This window comes from Onychomys torridus, chromosome 12, assembly GCF_903995425.1.
Source record: "Onychomys torridus chromosome 12, mOncTor1.1, whole genome shotgun sequence".
In the NCBI taxonomy this organism is placed as follows: domain Eukaryota; kingdom Metazoa; phylum Chordata; class Mammalia; order Rodentia; family Cricetidae; genus Onychomys; species Onychomys torridus.
Genome location: NC_050454.1, coordinates 34,881,485 through 34,901,727, shown reverse-complemented (window position 1 = coordinate 34,901,727; position 20,243 = coordinate 34,881,485). Strand labels below are relative to the sequence as shown.

At 42.6% G+C, this 20,243-nt stretch overlaps 1 protein-coding gene across 3 annotated transcripts in view; it reads right to left on the bottom strand.

The window, feature by feature from the left end:
* Positions 1-18,263, bottom strand: part of Zbtb11 (zinc finger and BTB domain containing 11) — a 32,382-nt gene extending 14,119 nt beyond the window's left edge. For all 3 annotated transcript variants that reach the window (XM_036203582.1, XM_036203583.1, XM_036203584.1), the window contains exons 1-4: positions 17,722-18,263; positions 10,178-10,413; positions 8,340-8,571; positions 249-1,090 (exon numbers count right to left, since the gene is read on the bottom strand). In XM_036203582.1, the coding sequence (XP_036059475.1) occupies positions 249-1,090; positions 8,340-8,571; positions 10,178-10,413; positions 17,722-18,031 (1,620 nt within the window). In that variant the 5' untranslated portion in view covers positions 18,032-18,263. The remainder of the gene's footprint in view (positions 1-248; positions 1,091-8,339; positions 8,572-10,177; positions 10,414-17,721) is intronic.
* Positions 18,264-20,243: the final 1,980 nt, after the last annotated feature.

Here is a 20,243-nt window from a genome sequence, read left to right as displayed (position 1 = left end):
GGTATTATGCAGCCTGGATTGGCCTCAACTCACAGTAATCCTCTTGCCTCACATGCAACACCATGTCTAGCTTCCCAATCATTTTTAAAGTCAAGGGATTTGTAATACAATACTTCAAGCAGTAAACAACTTCCCCACACGTCCCCCTTCCCTGCACATCCCCTCCTACAATTTTTATTGTAGGCACGAGTTCATTACTAGAATGCCCTGAAGCTAGACTGACAAAAACCACCTATTTCACATCATACCTGCTGAACTGCCGACTTAGAAATGGCTTTCCGCTTCTGTAACTTTTTCTCCATGCCCTTGTGTAGCCGGATGTAGCCCCCTTCATTAACAGACCGCTGCCTAAGCCTACTTCTGTAAGTATCATCATCTGGGCCTGAGTCTGTCTTTTCTGTGGTCTCAATTAGAGCTTCCTGATCTTTCAAGGGCTGGTCAGGGCTCTGACTCTCATCTGGGAAGCCTTTGGCACTGGTGTCCCCAGGCGGTGTGTCACTTTCTATATTACTGTCCTCTTGAGAAGTACTCATTACATTCTCTTTTGAAATTTTATGATGATCACTATCACTTGTGTCATCTTCTCTGATGACTGCAGCCTCTGTTTCTGTTTGGTTGGTATTTGTTTCTAAGCTAGCAGTTCCTATTTCAGAATGGGGATTAGTTATACACTCTACAGGGGACACACTAGCTTCAGCCTCTGGAGAAACCTGGGGCAGAGGCTGCTGTCCTGGCTCCCCACTCTGTTCTGTTTCTGGCAATTCTCCATTTACCAGCAGTACAATTTCACAATGTCCAAGTTCACTTGACAAAGCTGTGGTTGCTTCATTCCTAACCACAGGTGGCGCTGTAGTTCCATTGTGTGCTGGTAAGTCCTGAGTAGATGCGACCGTTTGTACTTCACCTTTCTTATACACTGTTAGCTGCTTTTCTTCCATTAGTTTATGCACACTTTCACAGATTTCTAAAACTTCTGACATGAAGAGATGGCGAGCTAAGATAGCTACATCAGCCATGCTGCAAAAGTCAAAACTCAGTACAGAGGTGTAGGCAAATTCCAGCAAAGGAAGGAAGCTTGCTTTACAAAAACCTGTATGAAACAAGAAAAAGCAAAGAACAAAAAAGTCAATCATTACAAAACTATTTTCTATGAATAATATAGACTTGTGACAAGAATATAGTGAAAAGCCAATTGCTACCATTATTCTACAGTTAGTTATCAGTGGATTTTCTCTAATTTCTGGTTGCTATTAAACAACCTTGACTAACTCACATCCATGAGCTGAGTTTCTAAACCACTATAAAGAAGAAAATAGTAACAGACTTACTACCTCAAGAGTTGTTATAAGGCAGCCATTCTCAAACTGTACTCCTTAGAACCCTGGGGGTTCCTCAATTCCCTTCAAGAAACAGTTGCTGGAGACTAGAGGGTAAAAAGGGGAGGGTAGGAAGTGAATAGACAGGGACCAACCAACCTGGCCCTCTTCACTTATTATAGAGAGCTATGTTTTATAGTAGCAGTCCATATCAAAATTTAATTGAACAAAGTGTTCCACCTGTGCACATTAAAAACTAAGATTTGGAGCCAGTAAGATAACTCAGTGGTATAGGCACTTGATAACTTGAGGCCAATTCCTAGAACTCACATGATGAAGGATAGAACCAATTTCCACAAGTTGTCTTCAGACCTCTACAACTGTGCCTTGCTTGGCACACAAATGCCCCCACACCTAGACCCCTACTAAATAAATGTATTAAAAAACAACAACCTAAATTTTGAGCCCCGGCATGTAGATATAGCTCAGATGCTAGAATTCTCGACTAGCAGGAACCAGTGGGTTTGATCTCCTTAACACATAAACCAGGTGTGGTGTATCCCTGTAATTCTAGCACTCAAACTGGAGCAAGGAAGATCAAGGTTCCAGGTCATCTCATGCTAAGGAAGGTTCAAGGCCAGCCTGGGATACATAAAACCTTACCTTCAAAATAACAAAAACAAAAACTACAATTTAAAGTAAGGGTTACTAAATACTTTCTGCAATGAATCAGGGGATAAATACTGCAGGTCACAAGGTATCTGTCATAACCACTCTGCTCTGACATTATAGCTGAAAAGCAGACTAAATGGGTATAGATGGCCAGCTTTCATTACAAAAATAGAAAGGAGGAGAGATACGGGGATAGTTTGTTTATCTTAGATTCAAGGAATAAAATAATTATTGTATAATCATTAGTTAATACCATGAAATATTGAATTATTTTCTTGTAACAGGATAAGTTCAATTTGCTTCTCAGTGCTTTACTTTCAGTAGTCATTTTAAATTCACTCACACACACACACACACACACACACACACACACAATGTAAGAAAAAAAAGCACTCTACAGTGACAATTGTAATTCTATTTTCACAGATGGTGATGAAGTTGTACAGGACTACAAGTAAAAGTCAGTGCACAGCGCACATGCCAAGTCCTAGATCCAACACCCACTTTTCTCTTTCTCTTGTCCAAAATAGGTGCTTTTGATTTTAGGTTAACAAACCAAGTTATGGGTTTCATGTCGACTTCTTTCTCTATGTGTGCTTATACTCCATTCTTTCATTGTGGCTTCTACTAAACACCTCCCCTTCAGACAGATGCCTCCCTTCCTCCTCCCAAAGCCCCCTTGCATTCATGATCCTACTCTATTTCCCATCTCCTTTAAAAGCCCCTTCTTTCCTCTTCCTTTCTATTTTATGATCGGCAAGCACGCATACTTTTAAATGAGAAAGTATACACTCTACAGGGAACACACTAGCTTCAGCTTCTGGAGAAACCTGGGGCAGAGGCTGCTGTCCTGGCTCCCCACTCTGTTCTGTTTGAATGAGAAAAAACATGTAATTTTTTGTTGTTCTAACTTTTTTTTGTTTGTTTGTTTTCAAGACAAGGTTTCTCTATGTAGTTTTGGTGCCTGTCCTGGATCTCACTCTGTAGACCAGGCTGGCCTCAAACTCATAGAGATGGGCCTGGCTCTGCCTCCCGAGTGCTGGGATTAAAGGCATGCACCACCATTGCCTGGCTTGTTCTAACTTAAAGCAATAACTTATTACAAATAAAACAATGGCTAAAGAATACATCTCACTGTTAACACTGAAAATCTTAAAATGAATCTCAAAAAAAATAGACTTCTTTGAAATAAATGGCACAAAATAGACAATGGCTAAAACTCCTTAAGGGATAATTTGTCCTTTAAAATGACAGGAAAATAAAACATTTTGTTTCTTTTTTTTTTTTTTTTTTAAAGGATCTCACTATATAAACTTTACTTAACAATGATTTCAAGTTCTATCTGTTGTCCTAAACAAGCATGGATTTCATTCTCTGTGGATGAATGAAATTCCATTCTGTACATATACCACATAATTCTTTATCCATTTATTTTGATGAACATCTAGTCTGGTTCAATTTCTTACCTATTATGAATAGTGAAGCAATAAACATAGATGTACAAGTATCTCTACAGCATATTGCTTTACCCAAGAACAGTAAAAGTGGGTCATCTAGAGTAGTTTATTTTTAGTGTTTGGTGGTTGTTGTTATTTTATTTATTTTTGAGGCAGGGTCTCTCTACATAGCCTTGGCTGTCCTGTAACTGACTATGTAGACCATGCTGGCCTCAGATTGGCAGAGGCTTGTCTCTGAATGCTGGGATTAATGATGTGTGCCACCTCATCCAACAACTCCATACATGTTTTTAGAACGTCTACACAGGTACACTTCCCCCCTGCAATGAGTAACAGATCTTCTTTTCCCACATCTTCACCAGTACCTGTAGTCATTTGTTTCGTTATTCTGTTGTGGGCGAGAAGAGATCTCAAAGCCGTTTGTATTCTCATAGATGTATATAGGTGATTGCTTGCAAGTAGGTGTGTGCATTATTTTAATGTCGGTATCCTCAGAGAGCAGAAGAGGGAGTCAGATCCCGGGGATGGGAGTTACAGATGGTTGTCAGCTGCCATGTGGGTGCTGAGAATTGACCCTGGGTCCCCTACAAGAGCAGCCAGTGCTCTTAACCACTGAGCCAGTCTCTCTGGCAATTTTAATTTGCATCCCCTGATGGCTAAGGACGTTGAACACTCAAGTTCAAGTTTTTATTAGCCTCTGTATTTCTTCTTTTGAGAACTGTACTCAGTTCACTTCTCCATTAATTGGCTAACGTTTGATTTTTGTAGGTCTTCGTGTATCTTGGTTGTTAATCTCAGTCTGACATGTAACTGCCAGACTTTCTCCTCACTGTAAGCTGTCTCACTTTTTTCCCCGTTTTTCAATTTCAAGAACTCTCATTCATCAATTCTGTCAAAAGTCTTTGCCAAGATATGGGTCTAGTGCCATTCTTCTTGATCAGACCCAGTGTGCCCAACACTATCTTAAAGCAGCTGTCTGCTCCAATGTCTGTCTGTCAAAAGTAGAGTTCTAACTCTGGGTGCATTGCTCGGCCTCTGTTGTAGTCCACTGTCCCGAACGTCTGTCACGCTGGCTCTGTAATATCCAGGTTCAGGAACTCTGGGATCTCCAGCACTGCTCTTTCTGCTAAGGATGGCTTTTGCTGCTTGCACCATTTTATTTCCATATGAATTTTAGTTTAGTTTTTTCCCACAAGTTCTGTGAAGACTGTCATGGATTTTGATGGTGTAGTGGGTAGCTGTTCTAGCCTTGAAGCACCGCCCCTAGTGAGGTAGCAGGTAACTGTTACACCTGCCTATGACCTTGAAGTACATGTCCCTGGGGTTGGCCGCTCAGGGGGACCCTCAAGACCTGGGATGCACATGAGCCTGTCTTCACCTCCTCCTACTATCAGAAGCTGAGATCTTGGACCAGGCAAATCAGCAGGACCTTATGATAAATCTCCCATGGTAGTGAGTTAACCCCTAAACAAATTCCTTTGTTCATTAAATAGACTCCATGGATTCCTCGAATTACGATAAAGAGGATGTTGAATCTGTAGATTTGAGAATGTAGCCATTTTTATAAAATTCATTCTTTGTATGGCAGGTCTTTCAATGTCCTGTCTTGTCAAGTTTCTTTATGTCATCCAGGTATTCTGTTCCCTCCCCACCCCCATACACACTGTCTACACTTTGCTCTTTTCATACAACAGTATATCCTCCTAAAACACAGAGATAAATGACCTCATAGAGATAAACTGTTAGACGACTTAATACATAGAGACAAAGCAACTGTTTTTATCCAAAGTATATAAAATACTGGTTTGTTTGTGTTTCTTTTTTTTGGAGACAGGGTTTCTCTGTGTAGCTTTGCACCGTTCCTGGAATGGCTAATATGGGGCTTTTATATACATAGACAAGTCATTAAATCATATACTAACAATAATCAATTTTGATTTTTTTACCTAATGTCTTTTTAATTTCTAAGTTCAAAGATCTAAAAGGAAAGGGGGAAATTTAGTCTAAAAATTCCTCTTAGAAAGAATTCCAAATGACTAAAATAAGTGATGTGTTTAAAGTATTGTAAAGAAAGTAAGAAATTAGCCGGGCAGTGGTGGCACACGCCTTTGATCCCAGCACTCGGGAGGCAGAGGCAGGTGGATCTTTGAGTTTGAGGCCAGCCTGGTCTACCGAGCCAGATCCAGGAAAGGCGCAAAGCTACACAGAGAAACCCTGTCTCAAAAAAACAAAACAAAACAAAAACAAAAGTTAATCCACTCAGATTCCTTCTCTTATGAGGTAATTGGTAACTCCACTTTATTTTTTACCTTTACCTTTAGCTTGTACACACACACACACACACACACACACACACACACACACACACACACGACCTAGTGAGGGGGAACAATTAAGGAAAAACAAAGGCAGGACAGTGGTGACTGGCCTTTAATCCCAGCAAGCACTTGGGGGCGGAGTTTTAAGTTGTTACACAGAGAACCCTATATTGAAAACCAGACAAAACCAAAAAAAACCCTCAAGTACCAAGACAATGCCAACTTCTAACTCCACAAAATGAACACGATTTAGCCCTGCAGCTCCTTGTGGGGCGGGCAGGGAAGCACTTTCAGAAGGTAAGCCAGGTAAGGAGGGGCAGCCTGCTCTCAGTGCACACCTCCCACAGAGAAAAGAAATCATTCCACATGGCCAGAGCAACAGCTGGGCACCATCTTGACAGACAGCCTGTTATTAACCCCTGAGCTCCCATGGATACCTAAGTACAAGAACAACTGCAGGCAGGAAGCCTCCAGCTGACCAGATTCTAGCTAATCCCAATGTTCCTCAAAATGTTTACAAAACAGAAAGGAAGAGACACCACGCCAAGCTCATTCTATGAAACCACCATTACTCTGGTATAAAATTTGATTAAAAAAAAAAAAAAACCATGAAACAAACAAGTAAGTAATAAAATAAAAGAGACGACTAGAAACTAATATTCCTGGTGAACAGAGATACAAAAATTCTGAGCCAGGTACTACAATGCATGCTTTTAATCACAGCACTTGGGAAGCAGGCAGATCTCTATGGGTTCAATGTCAGCCTTGTCTACATAGTGAGTTCCAGGACAGGCGGAGCTGCCCCTCCCTCCAAAACATAACAAAAAGGAAAAGAATTCTGGGGGTTGGGGATTTAGTTCAGTGGTAGAGCGCTTGCCTAGCAAGTGCAACGCCCTGGGTTCGGTCCTCACCTCCGGCAAAAAAAAGAAAAAAAAAAAAGAGTTCTGAACAGTATTGCTGTAAATTAAACACATTAAGGTACCAGGTGTAGACAAATACTTTCATCCCAGCACTTGGAGGGAGAGGCAGGGAAATCTCTATGAATTTGAGGCTAGCATGGTCTTCACAAAGAGTTCCAGGACAGCAAGAACTACATAGTAAGACACTACCCCCACTCCATTCCCACCCTGACAAAGAACACATTGAGAAAAAACACTTTCAGAAAAGTAGCACGCCATACACACTATTAAAGTCAGTAGGTTTTCTATATATCAATGACAAATCTGCCAAGAAATTAGAGGAAAACCTCATTAATAATAGTTTTCTAAGCAAAAACAAAACAAAAACTAGACCTCTACAATGAACACTTCAAGACAGTGAAGGGGAAAAAACTGAAGACACTAAATTCACAGCACTATGAACCTGGAAAGGCTCTACCCTGTTCCTGTTCATCGGCTGGCAGAACGAACACTGTCAAAATAGCTGTTAACCGAAAGCAGTACACAGATTTGACACACTCACAAGGACATTCTTCACAGAACTAGAAAGACAATCCTGGGGCTGGAGAGAAGGATCAGAGATTAAGAGCATCAAAAGCTCTTCCAGAGGTCTGGAGTTCAATTCCCAGCAACCATATGGTGGGGCTCACAACCATCTGTAATGATAGCTGGCACCCTCTTCTGTATACATAATAAATAAATAAATCTTAAAAAAAGAAAGAAAGAAAGAAAGACAATCTTAAATCTATGTAGAAACACACAGCACCTCATGATAACCCAAGGTATACTAATGGGGAGGACAATGCTGCAGGGATCTTAAAACCTGATCTGAAATCTATTATAGAGCCATAGTAACAAAAGCAACAACAAAAACCATGGTTCTGGTATAGGAACAGATCTTGCAACTTCAATGGTGTTTGGGGGAGTTGGGGAGAGTATGGAAATAGGCAGATCCCTGAAATTCATTGGCCAAGCAACCTGGCCCAAATGATGGTGCCCGGCCATGAGACGGTCTCAAAAAATAAATATGGAGAGAAATAGTGAAAAGACACCTGATGTAGGCCACTATACATGTTAACAAATACATTCACCACACACACAAAATTATAATCCCGCAAGTACAATATATAAAGTCTCATGTTTCAGAAAATAAGATATTAAGTAGGCAATTTTAAAGTATTATTTTCATTCAACATAATAATACTAAGTTGTAGATTTCTCTGTTTCATTCCAATCCCAGAAATAACTCTACAATTCCCTGACCTTAAAGGGCAGTGCTAAGAAATGACAGCCTTTCTGCCAGGCATGGTTGCGCACACCTTGAATCTCAGTGATTGGGAGGCAACGCGAAACAGATCTCTGAGTTCAGAGGCCAGCCTGGTAAATAGAGTGGGTTCAAGGACAGCCAGGGCTACGCAGAGAAACCTTTGGGGGATAAGGGGAACACACAACACCCCAAAACAAAAAATAACAGGCTTTCCACAATAATCTTAGAAGCCTTGCTTTAAAACGACCTGTCCCATTGAGAAAACAGGCCTACATTTTGACATACATTCTATTTGTCTGGAAGATACATATGTATTTCCCTTCTGGAACATGCTTATTAATAAACAGCAAAGGGTATTAGAAAAATCTTACCAGAAAGATCCACGACCGCCTCATGACTAGAAACAGCTCCCTTCTCAATAAAAAGATCTCGAAAATATTCACTGTTTGCTGACAGAACAGACTTATGAGCTTTGTACTCTTCCCCTTCAATTAACAATGTAACATCACAGAACTGGTTGGAAAGCCTCTGTTCATTCAGCTGTTTCAAAACGGCCTGGCAATGTTTTGGAGAAGAACGTTTTACCACTCCTTTGGTGTCAACCTGTCAAAATACGTTTGAGATCAAGAGATATATTATATATCACACACATATATATATATACCCTTAACAAAAATCCACTACCTAACAGGTGAAAAGATTGTTATCTATACACTTAAATAAAACCCATTACTATTTTCTGTCTTTAAAATTAAAGACAGGGTCTCTCTATGTAGTTTGGCTAACCTGGAACTCACTCTGTAGCCCAGGCTGGCCTGGAACTCCCAGAGCTCCTCCTGCTTCTGCCTTCCAAGAGTGCTGGGACTAAAGGTGTGCCACCACTGCTAGCCAGCTGCTGTACCTGATCCTAGCAAAACCTATCCTACTCCTTACTGCCTCTTCTTTCTGGTCAAAAATGTGATGATGGAGGATACTGATCTAGCCTGAAACAAAACAAAACAAATCAACTAGTAAGCAAACAACCAAAACCTAGCCACGAATTAAGGCACAGAGGGACATACCTTTAAGTTGGAGAAGCAGAGGCAGGAGGATTTCTGTGAATTCTGGGTCATCCTGGTTTACACAGAAAGTTCGAGGACTGACAAGGATACAATAAAGAGTCCCTATCTCAAAAAGAACAACAACAAAAACCTAGCAAGGGCCAGGTGGCGGCAGCGGCGGCGGTGGCGGCGGCGGCAGCAGCAGCAGCAGCAACAACAGAATCGGTGCATGCCTTTGATCCCAGAGCGAGTTCCAGGACAGCCAAGGCTACCCAGAGAAGCCCTGTCTGGGAAAAAACAACCTAGCAAGGAAGATAGTGTTTCCTGACATGTATGAAGGCCTAGGTTTGGTCCCAGCACCTCATAAAGCACACCTGTGGAACATGTCTGTGATGCCAGCACTGAAGGCAGGAATGTGTCACAACTTCAAGGTCACCCTCACTTATGTAACTATTTCAAGGCCAGCCTTGACTACACGAGACCCTCTCTCAAAAACACCAAACAAGCAGAAGTCCTAGTTAAGAGTAATTTGCCATGCAACCCACAGCCTAATTCAGAAAATTATTTTGTAAACCTGGGCCAGTATATCATTAAAAAAAGGAGGAGTTACTGGGTGGCAGTGGTGCACGCCTTTAGTCCCAGCACTTGGGTCTCTGTGAGTTTGGGGCCAGCCTGGTCTACAGAATGAGTTCCAGGACAGGCTCAAAAAAAAAAACAAAAAAACAAAAAAACAAAAAAAGAGTTAAAATCACGATACTAATTAAGAACAAATAGGATACAACATTAATTATGAAGAATTATTATACACTTAGCTCATATCACATAGTAGGCAATCAACATGTCTTAAATAAGCTTTACTCTAGACCAGTGATTCTAAACCTGTGGTCTTGACCCACTTTCATCCTCCAGATCCAATATTTATATTACTATTCATAACAGAAGCAAAATTACAGTTATGAAGTAACCACAAAACCAGTTTTCTGGTTGGGGTCACCACAGTATGAGGAAGTATATATATTAAAGGGTCTCAGCCTTAGAAGTTTGAGAGCACTGCTTTAGACAAATTAGACTTTAGTCTCAGCACACATAGTCAAACAGTGTTATAGACTTGGAAAAACAACCAACCACAAAAACCTTTAAGATAAAAGTTGGCTAGAAAGCACACTTACAAATACAAGTTCATGTTTCGATACTGGCTTCTTTTTTGAAGACTTGGAGGCTGTGGTTGGAGGTGAAGTGAAGTTGCTCAGGTCATCCTCTGATTCATTACTTTCTTCTCCAGATTCAAGGTCCAATCCCAATTCTTCCAACATTTCTGAAGCATCTGATATTGGACGGGAGCGATCAAGCTTCTCCTGGCATTTGCTACACTGTTTTATGTAATCTTTAACTTGCTTTAGAATACCTTCAGTCCAGAAAACAAAAACAGCAACAACAAAATTAACTCCAAATTTAAGTGTTCCTACTTGAAAGTTGAAGAATGTTACCATTTTATGTATACACTAATTTATGTTCAGATGCATATATGCAAGCAGACTCACACCCATAAAGAATATAGTGAATTCTTCAGGATGTGAGACATAGTGTCTCAAAAATATTAAGTATATGAATTGTAATTTGTTTCCACATTGACACAGACTTTTCTTCTTCCTCTTCTTCTTCTTCTTCTTCTTCTTCTTCTTCTTCTTCTTCTTCTTCTTCTTCTTCTTCTTCTTCTTTTTCTTTTTCTTCTTCTTTTGTTGCTGAGGACGGAACCCAGGGCCTTGGCTTGCTAGGCAAGCGCTCTACCACTGAGCTAAATCCCCAACCCGACTTTTCTTAATTTTTATCAGGTATTCAATTTCCCCTAGCATGAGATGATTATCCTTGTCCATTTCTTTGTGCATTACAAGGCATCCATGCAATAAAAGTTGTATTTTGCAGAATGATGTTTCTGTTAGCTATGGGCCAAATATATGACAATGCTACTGTAATATATATAGCCCATACCATCTAGATTCATAGAAGTACATTCATAAAACCACAAAATCACCTCAGTATCTACAATATATCCCTGATACTAAATACACGAAACCAATACTCAACTGCCTTGACCTACACAGACAGTTAATATGGCTGAAACCATAATGAGAAGTGATTTTTCCAAATTGTTTTAAAAACTGCCACTATACCTCATGCAGAAATAACTATATTGGGCTGGAGAGATAGCTCAGCAGTTAATAATGCTCACTGCTCATCCAGAGGACCCGAGTTCAGTTCCCAGCCAGTCAGGCAGTTCACAACTGCCTGTAACACCAACTTTAGCAGCTCTCTCTTCTGGCCTCTGTGGCATCCACACATGGCATACATGTACACATACTCACACAATTAGATCTTCTTTAAAAAAAAGAAAGAAAAGCCGGGCAGTGGTGGCTCACGCCTGTAATCCCAGCACTCGGGAGGCAGAGGCAGGCGGATCTCTGTGAGTTCGAGGCCAGCCTGGTCTACAGAGCGAGTTCCAGGACAGCCTCCAAAGCTACAGAGAAACCATGTCTCGAGAAAAGAAAAAGAAAGAAAGAAAGAAAATTTGACTTGAAGCCTCTCAGACACTAGCAAACAACTCTGTTGGTCTCTAAGTCTATACCTTTGTAAATGATTTTTGAATAGTTATACTAAACCTCAACCCATTTATTTGTGTGTGTGCTAGTTTGCTTAGCACTGCTTTATAATAGAGTCTGCATCAAAGATTGAGTCATTCCTAATTTGAATTTATTTGGCCAGTTCTTGAAGCTGGGAATTCAAGACTAAAAGGCCAACATCTGATGAAGACTGGCCTGATACTTACTTCATAACAGCAAAAGACATGTAGCAATAAGCAGCTAGAGAGGCTGACTCCTCCATCATTCCAAACCTACTCTCCATAATGAACCCTACTCTTGTTATGATGGTAGTAATTACTTAAGGATATTGCTACTAACAATACTGCATAGAGGGGGCTGGAGAGATGGCTCAGAGGTTAAGAGCACTGGCCCTTCTTCCAGAGGACCTCGGTTCAATTCCCAGCACCCACATGGGGGCTCATAACCATCTATAATGAAATCTGGTGCCCTCTCCTGGCATGCAGGCATATATGCAGGCAGAACACTGTATACATAAATAAATCTTAAAAATTTTCTAATACATGAATTTTGGGTTGATAGATTCAAACCATAGCAATTTAGTCTACTGTAAGCAAACAGATATGGCAAATTCTTAGTAGATCACTATAGATGTTAGAGTTCTTATTATATCTATTATGTGTCTGTAAAATGAAAATCTACTGGGGCTGGAGAGCTGGCTCAGAGGTTAAAAGCACTGGCTACTCTTCCAGAGGACCCAGGTTCAATTACCAGCACCCACACGGGGGCTCACAACTATCTATATCTCCAGTTTCAGGGGATCTAGCACCCTCACAAAGGGATACATGTAAAAAAACAGCAATTCACATAAAACAAAGTAAATAAATAAATAAAAAGAAAACCTATTTCAGAATTTATTAGAACAGTGACTAACATGAATTTTTTCTTATAAAATGTATTTATTTTACTGTGTAGCGTATGCTCTTGATCACGCCATAGCACATGTGTGAAAGCCAAAGGGCAGCTTCCAGGAGTTAGTGCTCTTCTTTCCTGTGGGTTCCAGGGATGGAACTCAAGCTGTCAGGTTGGCAGCAAGTGCCTTTATCTGATGAGCCGTCTGCCCAGCCTTATGCAGTGACTACTTAAAAAAAAATTCTTTAAAGACCACTCCTTTTAAAAAAAAGATTTACTTTTATTTTATGTGTACGAGTGGTTGGTTGTGAAGGGCAAACAAAGATTACATCCCTAAAACGAACCGCCAAGGTCTGTTCTCTTATTTGGACACTTTCTTATGCTAGACTCATTCGTAAGGCTGATCACCAAGGTCTAACAATCAAAGTAATGAAGTTGAGCAATCAAAAGCCCCCTTTAGGCTACCCTAATTAACATGCTCAATCAAAATATACCACGGAATCCTGACCCATTGTAACATAAACCTCCCCTTTGTCCTCTTAAAAATCCCCACCTGCAAGGTGATTTGCTGCTGTTTTCTGTGAGTCTGAAATCAGCCTCTTTACTTTTCTTCCCTGCTTAATAAAAAAATCTGTGAAAATGGGTGTTTGGGGGTGGTTTGTGCTTAATCCAGGGCCTGAGAGGCAGCACCCCATTGTGTGTGGGTCCCTTCAGGTTGCATGTATGTATGTATATATGTACATCACATGTGGGCCTGGTGCCCATGGAAGACATAACAAGAGTACCGAATCACATGAACTGGAGTCACAGGTGACTGTAAGCTAACATACAGGTGCTGGGAACCAAATCCTAGTCTTCTACAAGATCAGCAAGGGTTTGCACCTTCTGTGCCATCTCTCCAGGCCCTCAGTACATACTTTTAACTATAGGATATAATACAGTTTGTGAAGGTTGAAAATATAATGAATTTGGGGCTGGAGAGATGGCTCAGGTGTTAAGAGCTTTTATTACTGCTGTAGAACAGTCAACATAGAGATGCATAATTGGTGTTTTGGGAGAGACATTGGAAGAGGGGAAGTGAGCTTTTAGCAACCTGTGGCTCTCTTTGCTAACAAATTCTAGACTCTACTTTTCATCTGAAAATGAAAACTAGATAAAGTGATACCGTGCCTTTTGTTTGTCTGCGACATCTTGGCTAGCTCAGGCTAGCCTCAAGCTCACTATGTAATGGAAGCTGGTCTTTAACTACTGATCCACTTCCCTCTCAAGCCACAGGATTACAGGCATACACCATCATCCTAGTCAGGAATACCCACTTTATTTAAAGAGTTCCACTCTAACTGGTGAGTATAGATCTATTACTCCCCAACTCGACTCCAGCCCAGCATTGTATTCTGACCTCTGTATCAAGCATGCAATACATACATGCAGATAAAACACTCATACACATAAATAAATCTTTAAAAAAAAAAACCAAAAAACACTGGGTTGGGGATTTAGCTCAGTGGGGTTTGATCCTCAGCTCAAAAAAAAAAAAGGTATTAGCTGACTAAGTTCAAGCAGCACTAGAGAAACTGCATCAAAAGCATTGAATAAGGATGAAAATGATAAGAAAAACTACGTCCCTATCTACTACAAAGTCTGGGGACTATTTTACAACTCAACCCTTAGGCCTAACTCCTGAGAGAGGAGGACAAGGACATGGAAGTCAGGAGTAGCTCTGCCAGTGGGGAATGGAGAGGCCAGATGCAAAATCAGGTGAAATCTACTTAGATTTGCCTGCCTAGTATTTTCTAAAGTTAGTTCACTATAAGATCTCTCCCTAAAAATTTCTTTTAAGCCAGGTGGTGGTGGCACACACCTTTGATCCCAGCATTCGGGATGCAAAGGCAGGGGATCTACAGAGCGAGATCCAGGACAGGCACCAAAGCTACACAGAGACACCCTGTCTCAACTCCCCTCTCCCCTCCCCACCCCAAAAAAAACCCCCCAAAACCAAACATCTGAATTAGAAAACAGCCTGGCAGAGAAAGTCCACTGTCTTAAACAATCATAAACAAACAAAACTATCCCTAAGCACTTCCGTCCAGCATGGAGTGGGTGCTCATCTAACAAAACAGCAAGAAACAGTTTCTTGCTCTAGAACAGAGGTTTTGTTTGCTTTTGAGACAGGGTCTCATTATGTAGTTCTGGCTAGCCTGGAACTCACAGAGAACTGCCTTAGCCTCCCAAGTGCTGGGATTAAAAGTATGCACCGTGGGTTGAGGATTTAGCTCAGTGGTAGAGAGAGCACCTGCCTAGCAGGCGCAAGGCCCTGGGTTCGAGCCTCAGCTAAAAAAGAAAAAAAAGTGTGCACCACTATGCCTGGTCAGGGTTTCTGAACCCTAGTAATATAAATGCTTGAATTTTTATAATCCCAATAATCTCATTGTGAACTGAAAATAACCTGAAGTGTAATACATCTAATTCTCTAATCATCAAACATCATAATTTTGTACTGCATTGTAAAGTATAGGCTGTTTATAGTTTTCACCTGCTGACTAGGAATTTTGATTCAAGCTGCATGCATAGAAAAGTTATATTAACATATTCCTACCTTAGGGGGAAAAACAAAATTCATACAGCAGAGGCAAGTAGTACATGAAATTAGTAAAGTAGCCTTTTTTTTATTTAGACAGGGTCTCATTGGGTAGCTCTGGCTAGCCTCAGATTCACAATATAGACCAGGCTGCCTTTGGCTCTCAAGTGGTGGGATCTGTTACCTTTAGAATTCCCTTTAATATGTTGTAACACATAATATACCTTAAGTATTTGTTCAATAATGTCTGTCCAAACCAATCTGTACAGCTGACGAGTTTTACTCTTCACAACTCTATCTCTTTGGAAACTTAATTCCAAGAATTTCTCGGGGAATGGAGTTGAGACATGTTCTCCCTATGTAGTCCTGGCATGAAGTATGTAGGTCAGACTGGCCTGAACTTTGCAGTGATCCTCGGGACTCTGCCCCTGTAACAACGAGATTGCTGGGATCATAGGCCTGGCTTAATTCAGATTTTTTTTTTTTAAGTTCATTCATTTATTTCATTGTTGTTTGTTTTTAGAGACAAGGTTTCTCTGTGTAGCACTGGCTGTCCTGGAACTTGCTCTGTAGACCACGATAGTATCATATTCAGAGATGTGCCTGCTTCTGCCTCCCAAGTGCTGGGATTAAAGGCGTACCCCACCATATCCCGCTTAATCCCGATGATACTTTTAAAATATAAAACAAAGGCTGGAGAGACGGCTAGCAGTTCAGAGCACTTGTTCTGGCAGAAGACAAAGTATGATTTCCAGCTCCCACATGGTAGCTCCCAACCACCCATAACTTCAGTTCCAAGATATCCACCCATACCTTTTGACCTCTGTGGGCACCAGTGGGCACACAGACATACAAGCAAAAAAACATACACATAAAATAAATAACCTAAAAAAATGAAATGTAAAGAAAAACTGTGTGAGAAAGATAAATCTGGACTGTTATCCACAAAGGAATTTTCTAAGGAACAAACGGACTACCAAGAGTTCTTAAAAACCTACCAAAAATTAGAATCTAGAACAAATGAGATAGGACAACAAATAAATGTCCTTGCTGCTCATCCTGACCACCACAGTACAAAGTATAACCTGCCTGTGGCCTGCAGGTACGCACACATTTAAAAGTCGTGCACTACATATATACAGGGAAAATATTCACATACCTAATTATTTTAAAATTAAAAACAAAAACAAGCTTTTCTGCTCTCCTGTGCTTCCCAAGGGAGCAAGAAATGTTAGGGTTATTATTTTCTGGTCCCCAAATAATCACTTAAAGCAGGACTGGTCGCACAGGTTTTCCCCCCCACCCCCACCCCAGTCAGGGTTTCTCTGTGTAGCTTTGCGCCTTTCCTGGATCACGCTCTGTAGACCAGGCTGGCCTCGAACTCACAAAGATCCGCCTGGCTCTGCCTCCCGAACGCTGGGATCAAAGGCGTGCGCCACCGCCGCCCAGCTGGTAGCACAGGTTTTTAATCCGGGCTACTAAAGCATCAGATACTTACATTCAAGTAACATAGTGAGATCTTTCTTCAGATAGATAATCAGTCAATGAATCACAGTAAACTTACATTTTCTCAACATTTATAATGTCTCATAGTTCCCAGGGCCATTTTGACAAAAAAATCAAAAGAATATTATGACAGGCTGGGTATGGTGGCACATTACTTTAATCCCAGCACTCAGGAGGCAGAGGCAGGCAGATCTCTGAGAGTTCAAGGCCAGCCTGGTCTACAGAGTGAGTTCCAGGATAGCCAGGATTGTTATTCAGAGAAACCATGTTTTGAAACACACATACATACACACACATACACACACACACAAAGAATATTAGGGAACAGGATCTGATATCACCGTGATTGGTGAGCCAGGACTGTAATCTCAACACTTGAGAGGCTGAGGTGGGAAGATCGTCATACTCAAAACAAGAAAACAACAACAAACAAACAAAAAAACCATGCCCAAAGCGGCATAATTCTGACTACTAAAATCTCTTACGATGATGTGTCCAGCTTGTCCCTTCTCCCAAGAGAAAGAAGTCTCTGACAGTCTTTAAGGCTACCTAACGCTCTAAAAAGGGGGGCTCAAGACGACTGCTCGCAGTTATTCCTAATAACTGCGCTAGTCCTTTTTAAGGTCGCAGTTGCAGAATCAGAGATATGCGGGGCAAGGGGATCCAGAGATTCCCAAGCCCACTGGCCAACCCCGAGCGGCGCTCACTGCAGACCGCAGCCCAGGGTTCCGGACAGCCAGCTAGGGCTGAGAGCAGAGGGTCTGAGCCTCGGCCTCCCGCCCGCCCACCCCTCCCTAGGGGCCGGAGGAGGCGGGCTCAGCAGCGGCCTGGCCACACCCTCCCTCGGCTGGCCCTGCCCCCGGGGAAGCCCCCGAAGCCCCACCCCGGGCGAGGGTCCGCCCCCAGCCTCCCGGGCCTCCTTCCTGTGGGGAAGTGCTGCTGCTTTCGCGTCCCCCACCCGCCGGGCTCGGTCCCGCGGCCGCTGCGCAGCCGAACGCCGGCTGGCCAGGGGACAGCCGTCCGAGACCCCGGGCTCGCGAGTGCGCACGCAGGCCTGGTCGCGGGCCGTAGCCCCGCAAGCCTGCCGCCGAGCCGCCCCCTCGCCCGGGCCAGCACTCACCTCGCCACCAGTACGTCTTGGACAGGTCATGCCAGGTCTGATGTCGGGTGTGGTGAGTGCCTCCAGGGCCCAGGTGTGCCGCCTCTATGAGGCCCTGGCGACGCTCCGGCTGCAGCACTACCTCCAACTCGGCAAACGTCTTGCGGTGCCGCTGCCGCCGCTGGTAGTACAGAGTCCCGCCGCGCACGACGTAGCAGGCGGCAGCCTTGCGGATTTTACGCTTGACATTGCCCTCGGTGCCCGGTGCATAAGGCTCACGTTCGTTCGTCAAATAGCGCAGGATGGCCCGATAGCTTTCCTCGCTTGACATCGCGGATGGCAGCGCCCTTAGGGCGCCTGTCAGCGGTAGGGAAAGGCAGACAGCGCTCTGGCTCCGTGTAGCTGCAACAGCAGTGGCAACACTTGGAGGAGGAACGCCTACGCCTTTGGTGGGCGCTCTTCGAGGGCGCCCGCAGCGCCAAGGAAGAACCGACGACTTGGTAACCAGGGGGAACTGCACTTCTGCAGCGCGCGGGATCCGCTGGCGACTGACAAAATGGCTGCTGCACCACCGGAAGTGACGCGAGTACGGGGCGTGGCCTGTGGCCTGATTGGAGCGCTCTCAATTTCTGGCTCTGAGGGAGCGGGCGGAGTGACGTCAATACTGCGGGAGGACATTTTGGAAGAGGGTACGCTCGTTCTGGCAGATACAAGGGTCTTCAGCGGACATCTTAAGTCCTGGCAGTTTTTTTTTTTTTCTTCCTTTTCCCACGCTCTCTGGACAGCCACGTGTTTGAGCTGTTCGGTGTTTGTTGCCCTGCGACCCTACCCCCAAAGGGTAAAGGAGACCGTTTTTTCTGTCTACTTTGAGACTCGATATACCAAATCCGCCGATTTGAAAGAATCGTTTGCCACTGTGGGCTCTGGAGCAAAGATAGTCGCAGTATTATCAAGCATTCAGTGTCTCAATGTTATGAATTATCTTCTTAGAAATATTTCCAGGGGTTGGGGATTTAGCTCGGTGGTAGACCGCTTGCCTAGCAAGCGCAAGGCCCTGGGTTCGATCGTCAGCTTTAAAAAAACAAAAACAAAAACACTCCAAACTACACAAGGTAAGATTTTTCTAGAATCACCATGGTGATGACTACGCAGGCCCAGATTATTTAAATAATTAAGTTAACATAGAGAAGCAATCCCTCCTTCCAGGCGTCAATCTGATGTGCACTTGGAATGCCGGGACACTTGGTGCGCTTTGCTAGCCTGGAAGGTTCCAGGCTCCCCAGCCTATGGGCTTTGGCTGAAATGCTATTAATTTTTCAGCCTGGAGGATACGGATGTATGAGGGTTTTAGACCTGTAAGGGATCTCAGGTGAGGAGCAAGAAGAGGGCGGTGGGCTCAGAGGCAGGGATGAGGGTTTCTTACTGTAATGGAAATGAAGAGAGCACCCTTCCACTGCCTTTATGGTGATACAGATATCCAAACCCATCTAAGGAATTTGGTCTGTACTGGGTGTGGCCTCACCACTCCAATACTAATTTTAAATCGTTACGAAGATTTTTGAATAAAATCTTAAGAATACAGGGAAAATGAGGTGGTAAATCCAATGAAGATCCAATTAATTTACTTTAAATCTTTTAAGCATTTGGAGGCAACAGGAAATATTACTAGTATTTTCGTCTTAGTTATCCAATTTTCTTCCTAAGAAGAGTCAAACCTTAACCTTGTATTTCTAGATCTTTGTGGACCACCTGGGCTGTAAGTCAACTGCTCTTCAAAGACTGTCCAATGCAATTATGTCCTTGCAAAGATCTGCTTTCTGTGTTAAGACTATTTTTTTACACAAATTAATGGCTATAGGGGAAAAGATCTTGTTACTAGGCTGGTCTCAAACCTTTAACAATCCTCACATTTTTTTGTTTTTGTTTTTCAAAACAGGGTTTCTCTGTGTAGTTTTGGTGCCAGTCCTGGGTCTCTTTGCTGACCAGGCTGGCCTTGAACTCAGGCCTTGATCTGCCTCCCAAATGCCGGGATTAAAGGTGTGTGCCACCACTGCCCGGCTAATCCTCACATACTTGCATGCTGAAATTAAAAGCAGTGACTAAACCTGCTTCACTTTTGTATACACATATTGGCAGGCTAACAAACTGGGGGCTTTGTTGGAAATTGTCAGTTTGTGGGTCTCATGTACTCCAAGCTTGACTCAAATGCATTACATAGTCAAGGTGACCTTGAACTTCTGAGAAAACTTAAATTTGATAAGGCATTATTCAGTTCAAGAAATGAGTACAATATACTACATTCAAGCAGTACTGAGCTGGGCATTGGTGGCACATGCCTTTAATGCTAACACTTGGGAGGCAGAAGCAGGGGCATCTCGAGGTTTAGAGCCAGGGCTGCCAGCACTACAGAGAAACTGTTTCCAAAAACAAAACAAAACCAAAAAATAGGACAATCTTCAATCTAAAAACTACAAAGCAGCAGTACTTCACTGAAGCTCACCTTGGAAGTATAGACTGATAACTCCTAAAAGCCAAGGATAGCT